Source organism: Nycticebus coucang, chromosome 4, assembly GCF_027406575.1.
Source record: "Nycticebus coucang isolate mNycCou1 chromosome 4, mNycCou1.pri, whole genome shotgun sequence".
Classification (NCBI taxonomy): Eukaryota; Metazoa; Chordata; class Mammalia; order Primates; family Lorisidae; genus Nycticebus; species Nycticebus coucang.
Genome location: NC_069783.1, coordinates 123,757,514 through 123,777,312, shown reverse-complemented (window position 1 = coordinate 123,777,312; position 19,799 = coordinate 123,757,514). Strand labels below are relative to the sequence as shown.

Genomic DNA, 19,799 nt, shown 5'->3' with positions numbered 1-19,799 from the left:
TGGCTTCTTCCCTTCCATAAGTGTCCAGCTCTTGTTTGTTCTTGGCCTAAGTCTTGCACAGGTGCCTGTTGGGAGCCTTAGGACACTTTCAGAAGCCAAGTCCATTTTCTTCAACAGCTAGTCCAAGGCTGAGTTTCTCTCTAGTTTGTTGCATTAGCTATGAGCATGTGTAGTAAGATGCCAGGGAAGCCCTGAGTTTATTCTCCACAGGCCCAAAAGGACGCTGTGGTAATCTTTGCCTGGAGTGGTGGCTTCCTGGCTCAAAGTTTCTACCAAGCTCTAGGCTCTGCCCTTGGCCATGGGGAGCAGTATGGGCACATGTGCATTGCAGACAGACACTGCAGCACTTGTAGGGAGGCAATGGGCCTGGCAGGAGTGGTGTGGGGCAGGATGCTGCCACCCTTTAGGAGAGATGCCCTTTCCTGGCCAAATCTATTGATTGGAGACCAGCATCTGGGGTGATCTGACAGATGTAGGGTATACACTATTGCTGCCTCTACAGCAGCAGTCCAGGTGACGTCACCTGCATTCAGACCAAACCATCCCTCCAAATACCCAGCGACTGAGACAGGAAGCTGTGTAGAAATTCATTTTATTCTTATTCAGACTATTTTCAAAAGAAGCAATGGTATGCTGTTTTTCTAAAAATATGCCTTTATAGATTTATATATATTATAAAACCCATACATGTATTTACATGATTGTTACATACAAAATTACAGCACTGTGGTATGTACATATCTATAAGTACATTCTTTCCTCTCATCCCTGCTGTGCTTTCCCATGGTGAGGGAGGGAGACTGGATCAGCTGTGGGCAGCCTTGAAGCTGCTACTGGGGCCTGGGTGCAGACGGGAGTGGCTGCCAAGGGAGGAGCAGCAGCAGGGGCAGGCCTAGTCCTGGTGGGCAGTTATCTGGAGGCTCCAATAGCCTCTCCCCTCCCGTCCATCCTGTGGTGCCAATACTGCCTTCAAGGTGGGGGCTGGTTGACCACAGACACCTCTGGGGCCATTCTGTAGCCTGGACTTGCTTGGCTGGGCCAAGAAGTTATATATGTAAGGGGTAGGGGCTACAGGAAGAGGAGACCCCTCCCAACCCTGGTCCTGTGAAGGAGAAAGGGCTAGATGGCTGAAGCCAGCAGCAGACCAGTTAGAACACACTCTCTGGTGTGGGCTCTGCTAAGGGGCAAAGACTGCACTGAAAGATGTTGGAAAGGACAGCAGAGGCAGCCAGGCGACAGGGCCTCCTTCCTCCCTGGGGATTGGGATGGCCTCAGCCAAGCTTGGGTGGGCCCCAATTCTTAGGCCCTGTGGCCACAGAGGTGCTCTGGCAGAGATGCATGCACGTGGGTGAAGGGCTGCCTCTCCTTACTCCCTAGGCTGAGACTGGGGAAGGAAGGAGGCTTAGGCCTGGGCCTGCTGCCCCTCAGAATAAGCCCCGAGGCCCAGGCCTTCTGAGGCATGCACAGAAGAGCCTCCATTTCTTCTGTTACCCATTTTCTAAAACCAGGGAGGCAAGTAATACCTACAGGGTGAGCTGCAGTCCACTGGGTCTGAGCTGCAGAGCCCAACAAAGGGGCCACTCTGGGAAGCAGCCTGAGGCCTGCTCAGTGACAGAATCCTGGGAAAGGCTCTGCCAGGAGCTGGGGTGAGGGCAGCCTTCGGAGGCCAGGCAGGCCCCCACCCTCAAGGTCTCCATCCCTGCCAGCAAAAGGGAGTACGTCTTCCAGACCCACTGGGCCCTAGCATGGGGGCAGTGCAACTGCTGAGCTCCAGGCCATCAAGGGAGGTCCTTGCCCCCACCGCCTTTTCAGCCTCCCCCAGTCCACCCACCATCCTTGGTGGCCTGATTCCTCCCAACTTAAATTTTCCTGAAGAATGAGAAGAGCCGTTTGCCTTCAGTGGTGCTGGGCTCATCCCCCCGCCCTGCACTGTGGCCCCTGGAGAAGGCAGCAGCCGGCTGGCTCCGTTCCTTCAGGTGCGTGTCCATCAGCTGCCGGTCAATGACCCTGTGCATGTCATCCTGCAGAAGGGAGGGACAGTGGCCATGGATGAGCAGGGGTTCTGATCCAGCCGTAGGGGTGGGCAGAGAGGTGGCAGTATTGGACAAATGGAGGCAAGATGAGGATGAGGGATGAGATGAGTGAGCGGCTGAAGGGGGACTACCCTGACCAAGAAAGCAATGAGCCTGGGCACCATGCCAGATGCACAGGAGAGCCTTGTGGTGCCTCAGTCTCCTTAGGGTCTGGGCTGGCTTCTCCCCTAAAGTGTTATCCCACTGGACCTCCTGGACCCTGCAGTTCCCAGGTGACCGCTCAGCTGATCTGTCCCTATAGGCCCATACAATGGTCCTCATGTCACCACTCAGCCTCAGTGACCAAACCTTTGGGCCCTGTGTCCTATGGGGTTTGCTGGTGCCTCTGGCTTAGATTGTCACCTCCACCCCTGCAGGCCCCTAGGGTGACCTTGGCTTGCCAGCTCTCCAGCTATTGGACTGGCCTCAGGGGGTTTCTCCCATGCTTTCCTTCCAATTACTTCCAGCCTGAGTTGCTGATAGCCATGCACCACTGGTAGCTCCAAGTTGCAAAGAAACAGACTCTGCAGCAAGGCTCCTATCTGCAGCAGAGATCATGGGCATCACAGCTTTCAGGGGTTGTCTTGCACCAAAGGTCTGTCAGGCCTATTTCTTCCAGCTTCCTCACTGGGGAAAATTAGAAATTTTTCCATTTCAATTTGCTCAAGTTGTCAAGAAAGCACCTCCCTGCTCTGTCTTAGAGAAGGGCACCTTCTCCTTCACAGCAGAGCTCCTGGACCTTTCCATTCTAGCAGCTAGATTCTGAGTCTGTAAGATTGTTTGACAAAAGGGTTCTTCCACTAAAAAGTTTGAAAACTGCTGGTTTAGAAATACAAGCAGCCCTGGGTAATTAACATCAGTAGTAACCTTAAGAAGCATTTGCTTGATCCCTTCATCCTTGAATATGGTGGGTTCTGGGATGTCCTGGTAAAAACACATGGAGTCTTTGGCTAAACCCTGGAGCTAGTTACTGTTCATATCTGAGCATGGGACAGGGGAGGCTGCATTTGGGGTAGAGGCTCCCTGTGGTGAGGCAGACAACCTTTGCAGCAGAACAGCCACTGGCGAGGAGGGTAAGAAACTGGGCTAGCCCATCCCTCTGCCTGACCAGCTTGTCCATCCCTCCTCAGTCTTACCTTGAGTGTACATAACACTGCACAGAGATGAGGCCAGGCTCTGGCATACTCTTTGTAGATTTCAGCATGAAAGAAGGGTGCCAGTGAGTATAGCTCTCTCACCCTTCCTGGCTCCGGTCCTGCTCTCTGGCTGTCCTGGCACCTCTCCTCCCATTTCCCTCCTTCTCTTCCTTCCCCTTTTCTCCACCTCGCCCCTCAGATCTGTCACTGTGCCAGGTATTTCCTGATACATGCTACCCACTTCCAAGGCTCCAGTGCAGAATCCTCAGCACAGTGCTCTGCCTTAGGATACACTCAATAAAAGCTGTGCTACATATGACACAGGAATGCGAAAGGCCCTTCAGAAAAAAATCCTCTCAAAGCTGCTAATGTTTTTTTCTGGCCCATCGCAAACTCTTTTACTTTAAGCAATCAGATTTGTCAATGTAACCCCACTTTATAGCTTCACAGGCAACGTGCTGCCTGTAATTCCACACCTAGTGTTCCTTCAGTGGGCAAAACAGCCATTTATGAGAAGGTGGCACCAAAATGCTAGGGTCAGCCCATCAGCACTGGGCCACACGTGTCAAGGAGCTGACCAGACATGACAGTGATGGGAAGAGCAAGGCCAGGGGTTGAGGGCATGTCACACTGCACAGAAATGATGCAGGGCTCTGGCACACAGACACAGTGATCCATGAGGGGAGGTGGCAAGGACGGCATGGCCATGGCAGCAGGGACAGGGTGGATGGGATACAGTCTCAGTCTCACCTCAAAGGCAGGAGGGGTGTACAACTAAAGCTGTTGATACGGGAACTGAGAAAGGCCACTAGATCAGAAACCAAAGGAGCCAGATAGTAAAAAGCCCTGAGGAAGCAAACTGTAGCCAGGAGAGAAGAGAGAGAACGGGCAATGAGCTGGGGTGTGGGCAGCTGGCTGCTGGCAGGTGTTGGGGCCAGTGACTAGCACTCTGTGATAGGGCCAGTGCTCCATGACCAGCCCGACAGGGCCCTGGGAAAAAGTCGCCATCCACCTGCCTTCTATAGTGGGGCACACCTAGTAAAGCTGCAGGTGGCTTTCTTTCTGCCTAGTTAGGATTTCTTGGGGAGAAACATTAATGGTACTACCTCAACCTCATCAACAAAAAGCCAGTCACAGCTCCAGACCAGTGGGGATCCATGTTGGACCTTGAAAACAGTGGTCATAGAGATGGACTGACTCACTCTGCCCAGGGGCTGCACCATCACAGTCTCTTTGGAAAAAGGAGGCTAGCCCTTAAGAAGGGGAAGGGCAGCAGCAGTTGCCACCACTAAAGGAGTGCTGAGATGCACCCAGCTGTGAATTTTTATCAAATTGCATAGGGGTTCCTGGGCCCTCCGTGTCAGCCAGCTGTTTCTAATTTTAATAAAACCCAGCCCGAAGAAGCACCCCTTTCCAAGTCTAGAGGTGATAATACCTCCAAACAGTAGTAGCCTGGATTTTGTTGCTCTCAAGAGCATCCTTTTTTTTGTTTTCTTTTGTTTTTGTTTGCAGTTTTTGGCTGGGGTCAGGGTTAAAAGGGGGGCGGCACCTGTGGCCACAGGTACCACCACCCCCCTTTTTGAGACAGAGTCTCACTTTGTTGCCCTCAGTAGAGTGCCATGACATCACAGCTCACAGCAACGTCAAACTCTTGGGCTTAAGCAATTCTCTTGCCTCAGCCTTCCAAGTAGCTGGGACTACAGGTGCCCACCAGGTGTCCGCCACAATGCCCGGCTATTTTTTTGTTGCAGTTGTTTAGCTGGCCTGGGCCAGGTTCAAAGCCGCCAGCCTCAGTGTATGTGGCCAGTGTAGTAACCACTGTGCTATAGGCACCGAACCTCAAGAGCATCCTTGAACATTCTTCCCTAGGGACTATGGGGAACATGAGCTCTGGATTTTGCCGGGTTTAGAACTGGTGTCACGTTCACCCAGTTGCTTGGGACCCTTTAGTAGGAAACTCTTTGTACTCTGGGTTCAGAGACTCCTCCCGGAATCTTCCCTCACCCTGGTTCTCAGGGCTCTCAATTACCTGCCAAGCCTCCAGCTGTTGGGAGAGGTTCAGCTTTTGCTGAATAGCATCCAGCAGCTGGCTGTTCAGAGACATCATGTCCATCCTGCACTTGGCAAGTTCCAGCTCCACAGCATTTTTCCTGAAAATAGACAAGCCAATGTGAATGTGGACACCTTGTGCCAGAGGCATCTGGTTCTTTACTTGGGGCACCTGAAGTCTACAGGATGAAGAAACAGGTTCTGACCCCAAACTCACAACAAAGTTACTTTAACAGCACTATGATGTTGCTTGCAGAGGGTTAGTTTGCAACACATTTCACATACATTTCAAATTCATAAACAACCTGTAGGTGAAAGGATTATCATCCCCACCTCACAGATAAAGAAAGAGAGGTTGAAAGTAGTTGAAAGAAGATACCTAAATAAGGACTAGAACCCAGAGAACAAAGGCCTTATGCAACACAAAGAAGCTACTCATCCTTCCCCAGAAGCCAGTCCCTACTGGGAAAGGTGAGGACTCTGTCCCCTTGAAATAAAGAGGGGCTCCTTTTGATTAGCAAATCCCCTCTAAGGGAACTGTCCTGACAATACACATGTGTGCAAAAATAGCCACACATCACAGATTAGCTAATGAGAGTATCCAACAACTAAGGCACAGGTAATAAACTCTGATCAAATACCGCCACCAGTTAAAACATACTGACAGTTCATAATATACTGCTGTGTGGAGAAAAGTACCAGAAAACAAGCTCTGGTATAACACCAGCGTTGTAAAACAAAAACTGCCTTTGTTGGAGGACATACACAAAAATCTCTACTGGTTATTTGTAGGTGAGGTTCACTTTTGCATTTTATATTTTTACATTTTGTGTGTGTTCCATTATTCCTTTGTTTGTTTTCTCCAACATTCCTATTCGATATAAAAAAAAAGTTTCAGACGTGGGGAAATGGTAACAAAAAGTAGAAGGGACTGACAGGGTGGCCTCTGCAGAGGCAGCCCGGTTGTCCACCTGAGGGAACATGCATTTTTGAGCTCTTGCCTTCATCAACCGCTCCTAAACCACTTAAAACAGCAAAGCTTAACAAAAGCATCCTCCTTGCCCCAGCGCGACCAATGTTTATGGCCCAAGGACAGCTAGAGGATCCACCTGTAGAGGCTGCCAGCTCAGAACACGACAGCACTTCCTCCTCGACCTCACACCTACCGAGCAATTTAGTCACCTACCCGACACCCCAGACAGTGCCCATCAGCCTGCCTTCCCCAGAGGAGCCGCTGGACCAGCCCCACCCAACTAAGGCTGAGGGCACCGGCGGGGCAAGGGGGGTGCAAGAACCCAAGCCTGCCCAATGAGCGCTGGGGCGGAGGCCGCAGGCTGCCTCCGTCACGCCCACCGTATTGGCTGGCGGCAAAAAGAGGAAATCCTCGCGCAGCACCGGTTGCCATGGACGCCCGCCTGCCCAGCAGTCCGGGAACCTCAGAACCAACCCCTGACGTCCAGCGTGACTGCGGCCTCGGGAGCTTCTGGTGTCTCCAGCAGGTGGCGCCACTAGCAGCCAGGAGCCCCGGGAGGTTATGTGCTGACTAATGCCGCCACCACCTGCGCGGTACGGCGTTCCCTTCCTTCTCGCTTGTCTCTGAAGCGGGGTCTGCCTGGCTAACTTTCGCTTACGAAGGAACCTTTGAGCCATTCATGGGGAACCTGCATCCGGAAAGAGCTCAGCTACAGATCAATATATTAGTCACTAATCAATCTATTAGTCTTATTTTTTAAAAAATAGCATTACCAAGGACTAGAATTTTTTTAAATGAAAATACTAGCAATTGACTCGTTTTTGTAAGGTAGATTTCTGGCCCCCAATTTTTTTTTTCTGAAGGCTTTTCACCTGCAAGGAGATAAAATTGTTCTTAACTTTTCTGCAATCCAGTGAAGACAGGGTAGTTGTTTTTCTTAAGGATTCTCGCCTCTGACTACACATTAGAATCACAGGGTAATGAAGTAGCTCCAACCCCTGCCATTCAGACTGTACTGTACAGGGGTGGGTCCTGGTGCAGCCAGCATGAAGAAGAGAATCAGACATGATGCATATGAAAATACCTTGTAAAACTAAGATCCTATACAATTGTGGGTATGGTTTCCTTTTTAAATGACCACTTAGGTCTATCATCTCAATTCTTGTAGACCAAAAATTTCACTTCTAAGAGAGAAAAAGAAATTAGCCTTCTGAAATCTATCACCCTTCTTTCCTCATTTAGCCCTGGTCTATAGGGTCCTTGAAGGACAGCCCTCACTCCAGAATTCTTACTAGGAACTTCCTTCCAGGGAGAAGTTACAAATCTGATCAGTCAGACTCCAGACTCCAGAATATTAACTGAATCTTCTTCTTTTTTTTTTTTTTTTGCAGTTTTTGGCCAGGGCTGGGTTGAAACCCGCCACCTCCGGCATTATGGGGTTGGTGCCCTACTCTGTTGAGTCACAGGCGCTGCCCTTCTTTTTTTTTTTTTGAGACAGAGTCTCACTTTGTCACCCTTGGTAGAGTGCTCTGGTATCACAGCTCACAGCAACCTCCAACTCTTGGGCTTAAGCAATTCTCTTGCCTCCTCCTCTTGAGTAGCTGGGTCTACAGGCACCCACCATAACATCCGGCTATTTTTAGAGACAGGGTCTTGCTCTTGCTCAGGCTGGTCTCAAACCTGTGAACTCAGGCAATCCACTCATCTAACACCTCCCAGAGTGCTAGGATTACAGGTGTGAGCCACTGTGCCCCGCTTTGAGCCTTCTTTGATAGCATGCATACTTTCATGTGGATCTGGTTGCCTTCATCTCTCACCTAGGTGACAAAGCTGGGTTTTACTTTTAAAAGAAGGGGACTGGACGACTTGTTTCTTCTCCCCTTCTGCACTCTGATAATTTCTCTGGTTTTATCTCCCACTTTTCAAGCTGACAAAAGATGCCCCCCCCCTCAAAAAAAAGAGACCAGGATTTTGCTGTTATCCAGATTGGAGTGCAGTGGCTCATCAGCTTTGGCACCCACTTTATTCCACTTTTTATCCCTAATGGGCTCCCACAGTTAACATCTTAATTTTACCATTTTATTCTCTGATTGTATCACACAAGTTTACTCTGTTATTGATAAATGCATGCCCCTCGCCTTTCTATCACAATGCTACTCAAACATCTACTAACTGAATATAGCAGGAATCCAAGTGGCAAAGATACACAGGTATGTGAGTCACACCAAGAATTAATTCCTAAAATGAACTAGAAATTGACAAGACAACCTGGTCTGAGGTTCTGACCAGATAGAAAAGGGGACCCAAAAGTAAAACAGAAATGGAAATGATGAAAATGCTTCAAAAGAACAGAAGGGAAAGGGAAAAATGGGTGTGTGGAGATGAGAAGGCAGGGGAGGTTGGAGTATGCCATATTATTTTTCAGGAAGGCATATGGTATCTTCTTTACAAATTGCTTCAAATGAGCTTATTTTAGTTTCCTGACAAGCAGCAGTGTGGCAGAGTGGAAAAGATGTTAAGAAAGATGGGAGCTGGGACTAGCGACCCTGGCAAAGTATTTCTCAGTTTCCTAATCTTTAAATTGGGATTATAAATGTTTACTTCTTACTGTGGTGGGAGGATTAAAGGATGAAAATGTTTTGTAAACAGTAAAGTGATGTACAAATGTTGCCATTAATGTGTTATGTCCCAAAAGCAGACATGTTTTTGGTAACTTATATCTCCTCACACTCAGTAAATAGTGGTTGGATAAGAGTACATTAAATAATTTACAGGGGGACGAAGAACAGGTAAATAGGTTTTTTGCCTATGTAGTTGTAGATTTTCTGTGTGTAAGAGAAAATTGGTCCATCTTAACATGTTAATAAAAACCCAAAACGTGGGGCAGCGCCTGTGGTTCACTGAGTAGGGTGCTGGCCCATATACCGAGGGTGGTGGGTTCGAACCTGGCCCCGGCCAAACTGCAATAAAAAAATAGCTGGACATTGTGATGTGTGCTTGTATTCCCAGCTACCTGGGAGGCTGAGGCAAAAGAATCGCCTAAGCCCAAAAACTGTAGGTTACTGTGAGCTGTGACGCCACAGCACTCTACCAAGGGCAACAAAGTGAGACTCTGTCTCTTAAAAAAAAACCAAAACCAAAACGTTATTTAAAAAATGGACCAGTTTATCAGAAATATAGACAAAGGAAAATGTTAAATGACTATAGGTTGCAATTAAATCCAGAATATTATAAAACTCTGAGACCAATGATACAGTTTCTTCAAATAAATGCACTATGAAAAAGAAAATGGGAGAGAACATGTTATAGACTTTTGGGACATGTATCATTAAATACATTATGTAGACTTTGGAGTTTGATTTTAATCAATTAGAACTGATTTTAATCAACAAAGATATTTGCGAGATCATTGAGGAAATTCTAGCCCAGACTACATGGATACCCAATGTTATCAGGAAGTCACTGGGGCCGGGTGCTGTGGGTCACACCTGTAATCCTAGTACTCTGGGAAGCAGAGGCAGGAGGATTGCTTGAGGTCACCAGTTCAAGATCAGCCTGAGCAAGAGCAAGCCCCTGTCTCTAAAAATACCCTGGTATTGTGGTGGGCGCCTATAGTCCCAGGTACTCGGGAGGCTGAGGCAAGTGAATCTCTTGAGCCCAGGAGTTTGAGGTTGCTGTGAGCTATGATGCCATGGCACTCTACCCAGGGTGACAAAGTGACACTCTGTCTCAAAAAAAAAAGTCATTGGTTTATAGAGGTGTTGGTGGTATCCTGGTGAGCATAGCTGCCTTCTAAGAAGTTAACTGGTTTTTTCAAGTGTAATTATTATTATTATTTTTTTTTTTGAGACAGAGCCTCAAGCTGTCACCCTGGGCAGAGGGCCATGGCATCACAGATCACAGCAATCTCCAACTCCTGGGCTTAAGGGATTCTCTTGCCTCAGCCTCCCAAGTAGCTGAGACTAGAGGCGCCTGCCACAACACCCAGCTATTTTTGGTTGTAGCTGTCATTTTAGTTTGGCGGGCCTGGGCTGGATTCGAACCTGCCAGCTCTGGTGTATGTGGCCAGTGCCTTAGCTGCTTGAGCTATAGGTGTTGAGCCTATATTGTGGTTTTATGTTTCAGTTTTAGTTTTTTTTTTTTTTTTTGAGACAGAGTCTCACTATGTTGCCCTTGGTTGAGTGCTGTAGCATCACAGCTCACAGCAACCTCAAACTCTTGGGTTTAAGAGATTCTCTTGCCTCAGCTTCCCAACTAGCTGGGACTACAGGCGCCCAGCTAATTTTTTTTTTTTTTGGTTGTAGTTGTCGTTGTTTGGCCAGGTTGGGTTCAAACTGGCCAGCTCCAGTGTATGTGGCTGGCACCCTAGCCACTGAACTACAGCTGCTGAGCCTGATTTTATGTTTTTTAAAAAAGTCTTTTCCTGGAAGAGGTATATACCAAAGTGTTTATGAATGAGATGACACTATGTCATGTGATGTGTTTTAATATAATCCAGAGGGGAGGTGGAAGAAGTGGGTGGGGATATAGATGAAATAACTGACCATATGTTGATTAGTGCTGAGGCTGAAGGTAAGCAGAAAGGGATTCATCTCATATTTCCTGTTTTTTTCATATGCTTGGAAATGTCCATAATATAAAAGGAATGAAAACCAAAAAACTAAAAATAAAAAAAAATGAGGTTAACAAAACAAAACAAACAAACAAAAAATACGAGGTAGATATATACAACAAAATTGGAAAGCTCTCAACTGGGAAAAAAGACACATCCTGTTGATGTTAAAAAATCATGCAACAACTGGCTGGCTCAGCGCTTGTAGCTGAACAGCTAGAGCGCTAGCTATATACACCAGAGCTGGTGGATTCAAACCCAGTCTGGGTCTGCCAAACAACGACAACTACAACAAAAAAATAGCTGGGCATTGTGGCAGGCACCTGTAGTCCCAGCTACTTGGGAGGCTGAGGCATGAGAATCACTTAAGCCCAAGAGTTTGAGGTTGCTGTGAGCTGTGACTCCATGGTACTCTACCCAGGGTGACACAGCGAGACTCTGTCTCAAAAAATAAAAATAAGAATCATGCAAGTACTATCTGTATGTACAACTATATATGCAGAAAATGCACATCCAACTGTCAATAGTAGCATCCTTCTGGAGAGATGAATGGGATGGGGGTGTGAGTGGGTAGCAGGGAAACTCTTTCACCTTTGTATTTTCTAAATCATTTAATTTTTTAAATTCAGCATATATCAATTTTGTTTTAAAAATAAAATAAAGCCATCCCTACTCACTTTGCAATGGCCTCATCCCGGTCCCTGATGGCCTTCTGAAGCTGCTCCTTGTCCTTTGGCTCCTTGTCCTCAGATGTCACTTTGAGTCGGTCTCTCTCCTCTTTGAGTGCAGTCATCTCCACACTCAGCAGTGTTACCTAACAGGAGACCAAAGAGGGAGAGAAATGATGATACATGTATTGCTGCTATTGGCCTGTGGTGGTTTCCCTTCCACGAAGGAAAAAGAAAAACCCCAGGCAGGGCACGGGGTACACATGTGGAGTGGAGGCTGGAGTGTTCCACTGCTGTCTGATCTGAGGGAGGGCCTATCTCTCCTGAACAAAGGATATCACATGCTAGGCTTAAGCTCAGTGGCAAGGGGGCTGGAGGAAGTTCAGCCCTGGACCTGCGGCCATGGGCTAGATCCCTTTTGTACTCAGCATGCCATACCATCTCTTTCATCTCCAGGCATTCCAGGTAACTAATAAAAAAAAGCCATAAATGCATTTGGACTCTGAAACACTTTTAGGGGGTAAGAATTCCAGTTTTGTTTCCAGCCTTATTTACTCAGTGTGGAACATTACTATCAATAGGACCCTGGATAGGTTCAGTCTGAGCCCTGGCTCCCATCTCTGCAGCACCTGGCACAGCTCCCCAGATCAAAGCCACAGGGAATTTAGATACCTAAACAAAGTTACCATTCTTACACTTTCTCAGTGAAGGTCACCATGGCCTACTCAGGCCCTCATGATGACCTGGAGTCACTCCTTTTGTATGAAGCTCCTTCCTACTGGCTCCATTAGTGACCACACCTTATGCCACTCCATAGTATGGTAGCCCTGTGTACACCAAGATCGTGGTGGCGGCAAGAACTGTGTTGTATCGATCTATGCACCCCAGAGCCGAATGTGTATAGTGCTTAATCCTAAAGTATTTGCACAAAATACAGTGCACAATTAGCATTTTTTGGCTATTCATTATTCAAAATCTCTTCCTATTTGGGGAGCAGTTGAACTAAGGAAGCCAATAGGAAAAAGACATTTCCTTTCCTAAGCATCCTGGGCACGTGTAAGTGACCTCAACTTTTGAGTCACATGCCTCCCACCTGGCACTGAAGCTTCTGATGGAATAAAGCAAAGCGACGGGCAAATTATTTACAAGAGCAGCAGACTGTTTCTGTTGTTCCCTTCCTATGGCTATGTCATTTTGGAGCTGAGTTTTCCCGCCTTCCTTGATTCTTTTAATATATCAGATTTAATTCTACTACGTTCTCTTTCTGCTTAAATCAAGCAGAGCAAATTTCTGCAGTTTGCAAGCAAAACCCTGTCTAGAGAGCTTTCGATAAATATATGTTGAAAACAGAAGGGTGGGAAGAACCTCTTCTCAGCTGACAGGATCACACATGAGTCAGGACACCTGACCCTGCCCTTCTTCCAAGGGAGGATCCATCCATACAGGTCTTGTCTGCCTTCCTCCCACAAAGGAGATGCCACTTTTCAGGATACTTCTCTGCTCTTCAAGCCCCAGGTCTAATTTTCAGTGGAACTGAGCACAGGCCACAGGACTAAGGCTAATATTAAGTTTCCCTGGGGATAGTTCAGAGGCTCTCAAGGCTGAGGCAGGAGACCCTGCAAACCCTGGGGCAGTAGCTGCTCTGGAAGAATTCAGAGGACACCCAACAACGAAGAGGGATAGAAGAACAATTTGTTGCTATTATGAGCAGTGGATTTTGTACTCTTTGGAGTCTAGTGGGGAACATTAGGGCCTGATGCTTGTGTAAGAACAGCTCAAAGCAGCAGCTTTTCTAGTGGGGACAGCTGAGTGAGCTGGGTCCGAAACTTGAGGGAAAAACAGGGTAGAGCACCCATAGGAGTAGCCGTGGACACATACACATACCATGTTCCAGTCCCCAAGGCAGACAAGCCACTAGGCAAGAAGCAGGCCTATTTACTAGCAGGTTCTGCAGCTGGTTCAAGAGCCAGAAAGCACCTAGTGGAGACAGCCAGACCTCCATAGGCCAAATGATCCCTGATATGGCCTTGGACCAGCTGTGGGCCAGTCAGGTATTCTGTCAGCTGAGTAAAGGATAGGTAAAACTATATGCTAGGCAAGAAAAGCCAGCATTTAGTGTGCTCCAGATGAAACTCCAGAATAACTTATTTACTTTGGCCTGGAAAACCTGGCCAAGCTAGAGTCCACCAACCATGTGCCTTAGGAGAGGTGATGAGGGACTTACCCTCTGAGCCACATATAATAAGCAGGTATAAAAATAATTATTCCCCACTACTAAGCTGTAAGTATCAAATGAAATAAATAACCTCAAGGGCCCAAAACTCCACTCTCTTCTCCTGTCCCCAAATCAGCACCTAATTGCTGACAACTCTCATGAGAAGACCCAGATCTGGAAAGCCTGGGAGGGCATATGCCACTGCCCTTTTATGTCCTATCTTCAGTTTTGCTACAGCAAAGGTGATGAAACCAGAGGGAAGGAGGCTGGATGGACACCAGCTTGAGGCTTCCCATCACTCGATAAGGAGAATCTACCCAGAACCCAGAAGGGATGTCCCATTTTCAAGTCACGTTTCAGGAAGAGCAATCCAAATCATGCAAGGGTGGGTGGGCTGGGGGAAGGTAGATAAATAGGCAAGTGGTCACCGCAGCCAGAGTATGAAAGGCTGTGGGTCTGAAATAGCACAGGGTCTAGGAGGCTGGAGGAGAGTGGACATGATGAGAGGTTCTAGAGTAGCCACACAGATTTGATTAGTGAAGCACTAACATGCTCCCAGTCCTGCTCTCCCTTGTTTTCATGCCCTTCCTGGAATAAATGCCATGTACTCTAGTTGAGCGTGCAGGATCCAAACAACAGAACTGGAACTATGTTTCCTACTGAGCCTCATAAAACTTGAGTCACTGGCCTGAGAATTGGCTGAGGGGCTGCCTTGGATAACTAGTTTTCATATTCTACACACAAATCACCAAAGATCCTTCCTGTCTCCTAGCAGGTGCCTTATGATCAGAAGTGAAGAGTGGGCCACATGGGCTGTGGGAAATGAGGGAGGGGACAGTTCCTTGCCATGGGCAGGAAAGGCATGACAGAGTGTGAGTGACTTGTGTTCTCAAAGCACAATAATGGGTGCAGACCAGTCTTCAGGTCTGGCTATGGATTTTGCCTCAGATAATTATCAAATTAAACCTTTCTATTTAAAAATTTGGGTAGGCTTCTGCAAGAGCCAGTGCTGCTCCCCACCTCTGACCTGTGGTCCACTTTCCAGGACAGAAAAGAGGCAAGTAGGACGGCAGCAGACTCAGAGGCTGAGTCACCTACCGGATAAAAGGTGGAGCCCAGTTTAAGAGCTGCTAGAACCTTGGTCCCACCTAACCTTGTCTGGGCTTGTCCCCAAAATGCTCCAGAGATGGTTTTGACTGTCCTCGTGACATTGTGAAGTCTTGGAGTGTAGGGACCCTGCACATCCACCTCATGCCTCTCAAGGTTTAGCATAGCGCCAGACATACAGTGGGTATCAGTAGACACTGAATTCACCTTGCATGAGGAACACCATGCCCGCTGTAATGGCCACAGTTTCCATAGTCATCCTCTCTTGCTATTTTCTGGTTGTAGTTGTCATTGTTGTTTGGCAGGCCCGGGTTGGATTCCAATCCGCAGCTCTGGTGTATGTGGCTGGCACCTTAGCTGCTTGAGCTACAGGCGCTGAGCCTCCACAGTCATTCTTTTATTATTATTTTTTTTATTTTTTATTTTTAGAGACAGAGTCTCACTTTGTCGACCTCGGTAGAATGCTGTGGTGTCACAGCTCACAGAAACCTTTAGCTCTTGAGCTTAGGCAATTCTCTTGCCTCAGCCTCCCCAGTAGCTGGGATTACAGGCACCCGCCACAACGCCCGGCTATTTTGTTGCAGTTTGCCTGGGGGCTGGGTTTGAACCTGCCACTCTCGGTATATGGGGCTGGCGCCCTACTCACTGAGACACAGGCACCGCCCCACAGTCATTCTTGAACTCAGTCTGCTTCCCATTCCACTTCCTCGGGATGTCAGTGTTACTACCATGGGCAGTTCTGGTGGGTGCAATGTGGCTGAGTTTTCAGCTTTGAGCATTTGGGAAGAGATGACCTACAGGAGAAGCCCAATTCTCTACCTGTGTGAAACGTGGGTGCAACCATCTGCTTGGTGAACTATTTGAAAAATAATCCAGAGGAATTGGTCTAAACCAGTTATTGGGCTAACTGCTAAGGAAAATTCCCTACTGGAGATGACTTCCTAAATAGTTCCATGACAGACTCTTAACCACCTATACTTTGCTTATGTTTCTGAATGAAATAATGCCCTCTGGGCTTGGTGCCTGTAGCTCAGTGGCTAGGGCGCCACCCACATACACTGTAGCTGGAGGGTTCAAATCCAGCCTGGGACCTGCCAAACAATGAGAACTAGAACCAAAAAATAGCCAGGGGTTGGGCGGCGCCTGTGGCTCAAGGAGTAGGGCGCCGGTCCCATATGCCAGAGGTGGCAGGTTCAAACCTAGCCCCGGTAAAAAAAAAAAAAAAAAAATAGCCAGGGGTTGTGGCAGGCACATGTAGTCCCAGCTGCTTGGGAGGCTGAGGCAAGAGAACTGCTTAAGCCCAAAAGTTGGAGGTTGCTGTGAGCTGTGATGCCACACTCTCTACCCATGGCAACATAGGGAGACTCTGTCTCAAAAAAAAAAAAAAAAAAAAAAAAAAAAAAAGAAGTAATGCCCTCTGGTGATTTTCTAGTTTTATAAGTTTGAGAAAACAAACAAAAAACCAACAAAATAAAAAAAGTTATTAACAAAGAGCTGGGCTTGGCCCCTATAGCCCAGCGGCTAGGGCACCAGCCACATATACCAGAGTTGGTGGGTTTGAACACAGCCCGGGCCTGCCAAACAACGAGAACTACAACAATAACAACAAAAATAGCTGGGTGTTGTGGTGGGCACCTGTAGTCCCACCTACTTGGGAGACTGAGGCAAGAGAATGTCTTAAGCACAATAGTTGGAGGCTGCTGTGAGCTGTGATGTCACAGCACTCTACCAAGGGTAACATAGTGAGACTGTCTCAAAAAAACAAAGAAAAATTCCAAAAGTATCCCACAGGAATTTAAATAGGCTTAAAAATAAGATTTTTATTAATTCAAAGAACTTTTATATGTTTTTATTTAGTCTGTTTTGAGACAGAGTCTCATCTCACTCTGTCACCCTGCATAGAGTGCCAATGGCATCATCATAGCTCACAGCAGCCTCCAACTCTTAGGCTCAAGTGATCCTTCTGCCTCAGTCTCTTGAGTAACTGGGACTACAGGTTCCCGCCACAAACACAGCTAATTTTTCTTTTCTTTTTTTTTTTTTGAAGACAAAGTCTCACTTTGTTGCCCTCCGTGTTGTGGCCTCATAGCTCACAGCAACCTCAAATTCTTGGGCACAAGAGATTCTTCTGACTTAGCCTCCTGAGTAGCTCGGAGTACAAGCGCCTACCACAACGTCCAGCTATTTTTTATAGATAGGGGCTCACTCTTGCTCAGGCTGGTCCACCCGCCTCAGCCTCCCAGAGTGCTAGGATTACAGGCGTAAACCACCGCGCCTGGCCTTGACTAATTTTTCTATTTTTGGTAGAGACAGGGTCTCGCTCTTACTCAGGATGATCTCAAACTCCTGAGCTCAAGCTCAAGCAACCCATCTTCCTTGGTGTCCAAGAGTGCTAGGATTCTAGGCATGAGCCACCGTACTTGGCCTCAAAGAACTTTTAGATCCAACTTTCTCCTACATTTTATTCTTCCAGTATGGAAAATCTGTCCCCAAATCTGAACCTCTCCCTGCCCAAACGACCACTTGAGGAGCTGAGGTTTTAGGCAGGAGAACGTCTCTGGCTGCTCAAGCCCATGCTCTAGGGTTTAGCCAGGAGCAAGCAAAAACTTCAAACAGTTGTCTTTCTATCCTTGTTATCTGGTCACTCACAGCAGAAAAGAGCACAGTGATGGGGGCTGTATGTGAGCATCTCGATATTTTCTAAGAACATAGTATTAGGAAGACTAATATTATGACACAGAAAAAACAGGAGTTTCTTTCTCGTATTTCTCCAATATCTCCAAGACATTTTAAATGTAAGAAATACTGAAAGATAGCCAGGCTTGAATTTTCTCTTGCAGAAATCTTATGCAGCAGAAAAGGATGAGTATCTTTGGGCAAGGAAAGGCAAGGCCAAGCTGAGGGCACAGGGTTTAAATGCTACTTGCCTGGTGTTCCCTCAGCCCTACCCTTCTCCCAAGGAGGAGAGAACTTCTATACATGACCCAGTCAAAAGAAGAGCCTTTATTCATCTCTAGAATAGGATTTAGAAGCTCCTTTCTGGGTGGGGGTACTCCTAAGTCCTAAGTCCTTTAAAAATGTTTAGACCAGAACATAAATGCCCTTCTCTGATGTTCTCAAGAGAGAGGAAATCATGATCAAACAGGAAAGTAATAGTGAGGGCAGCAGTAAGTTCTTCTAAAGCTGAAAAACAGGCTGACAAAAGTAATAGCACTTAAAAAGAGGGAACAGTTCTGTAAAGAACAACTGTTCCTTAGTTTGTAAACTTCCTTGCCTAGCAAGCCCGGAAAACATCCAAAAGTGGCCTGAGAGCTGTGGCACTTCCAACTATCAGAATCCATGAGTCAGACTAACTTTTGGCTCTGTAGAAGGCAGTGTTGTCACTGGAGAAAATGGAGGACTAGCTGTTCTTACCTCTGCTAATTTTACTTTGGCCTAAACCACAGAACTGGTTTCTTTTCTTGAAGATATCCAGCTTACCTCAACCTCAGGTCACTGTTGCCTGAGGATGTGATAGGGGAGAACTGCTTCTCAGGCAGAAGTGGGAGAGAAATGTGCAAGTGTCCTGAGAGTGCCAGAGATAAAAGCACATCCCTGCACTGGAGATGGGGTGCTCACCTGACTGTGGAGTTGCTGTAGCTCTTCTAGGCTTTGCCTCAGTTTACCCCTCTCTCCCTCCATGAGCTCCCTTAGGGCCCTCGAGTCCTCACTCGTCTGCCTTATCTGTTCTTCTAAGGAGTCATCATCAAGTCTCCGGGAGCTCTGACAGCAAAAGAGAGAGGCAGAGACAGTGAGGGTAGAGAGAGACATAAGGATAGGGAGAGATGTGAGGATGAGGAGAGATGATGGGGGAGAGACAAAGTAAGGGGTATGGGAGAGGGAGAAAGGGAAGGAGAGGAAAGACAAGGGGGAAAGAAAGAAGGAGTTAGGGAAAGAAATGTTACTCAATTCCTGCACATAGCTAGATGTTCTATTCATTTTTGTTTCAGGAGAAGGGAGCCATGTGGTATGAACAATGCAGCATACTCTGATGGCTCCCTTCTCCTACAATGATTAGGCCTTCACAACATATCTCACAAATAACACAGCATGATCAGATGGCAGAAAGACACAACTACTCTTTAGGAGGATAAAACCCAAAGACAAATAATAGCTTGACATCTGGGAGTGTGAGTAAAGAGTAAGCCCAGGGAGAAACTAACAATGCTGGAAGAAATGTCAGTCTGCCTAGAATGCCCATGGGAACATGCCTCTCCTCCTACACAGGTGGGCCACATATGGAATTCTTAAAGGCCTTGGAGCTAATGTCCCAAACTTTCTATGCTCATTTATAAAATTTAGATCTTTTAAGTTTACCTACTCATAGCTAATCCCAGCACTAGGATCAAAGGGCGACAGAATAATAATTTGGGAGTTTTTACCTAGATACAAATGTTTATATTCAAAGTTTCCAAGGAAAGCCTTTAAACTCGAGACCACATTGTCTGCACAAAAGGCTCCTTTTGGACAGTGTCTTCAGGAAGCTTATTTTGTAACCTTCTCTTCCCTGGCACTTGGCCCCTCTGCTTGATCACAGGAGTCAGTGCTCACCAACAGTAAGGAGGCTCAGAAGACATTCTTGCAGATATTTTATAGGGTTCCAGGGTTAACCTATCCTCTTCTGCAGTAGGTTACCATCTCCCCCTAGCCATACCCTACAGGGTCAGGTCCTTCTCAGATTGGCCTCTTACCGTGGGCTCCATGCCATCAACAATGCTCTGTATCAGTCTCTTGAGCTCATTGAGGGCAGTGCGCAAGCTGCCAGCTGGCACATCCTTGGCAGATGAGGTTTCTGAAGATTCATCCATTGAAGAGTCTGTGGAGACGGCTGAGTCGGCACTGTCATTTCCTCGAAGGTGTGAGCAGAGATAGCGAACCTGGCAATAGGCTTCCCAGAGCTGCAGTCTCAGCTGTTCCCACAGAGAATT

General features: G+C 47.2%; 1 protein-coding gene across 7 annotated transcripts in view; it reads right to left on the bottom strand.

Annotated features, from left to right (window-relative positions):
- Positions 1-578: 578 nt before the first annotated feature.
- Positions 579-19,799, bottom strand: part of BICDL1 (BICD family like cargo adaptor 1) — a 98,785-nt gene continuing 79,564 nt past the window's right edge. For 4 of the 7 annotated variants that reach the window (XM_053588196.1, XM_053588197.1, XM_053588200.1 and 1 more), the window contains 5 exons: positions 19,563-19,781; positions 18,451-18,594; positions 11,520-11,656; positions 5,238-5,358; positions 579-2,021 (listed from right to left, as the gene is read on the bottom strand). In XM_053588196.1, the coding sequence (XP_053444171.1) occupies positions 1,860-2,021; positions 5,238-5,358; positions 11,520-11,656; positions 18,451-18,594; positions 19,563-19,781 (783 nt within the window). In that variant the 3' untranslated portion in view covers positions 579-1,859. Of the gene's footprint in view, positions 2,022-3,958; positions 4,068-5,237; positions 5,359-11,519; positions 11,657-18,450; positions 18,595-19,562; positions 19,782-19,799 lie in introns of all 7 variants that reach the window. The other 3 variants (XM_053588198.1, XM_053588199.1, XR_008379533.1) reach the window with 2 other exon arrangements.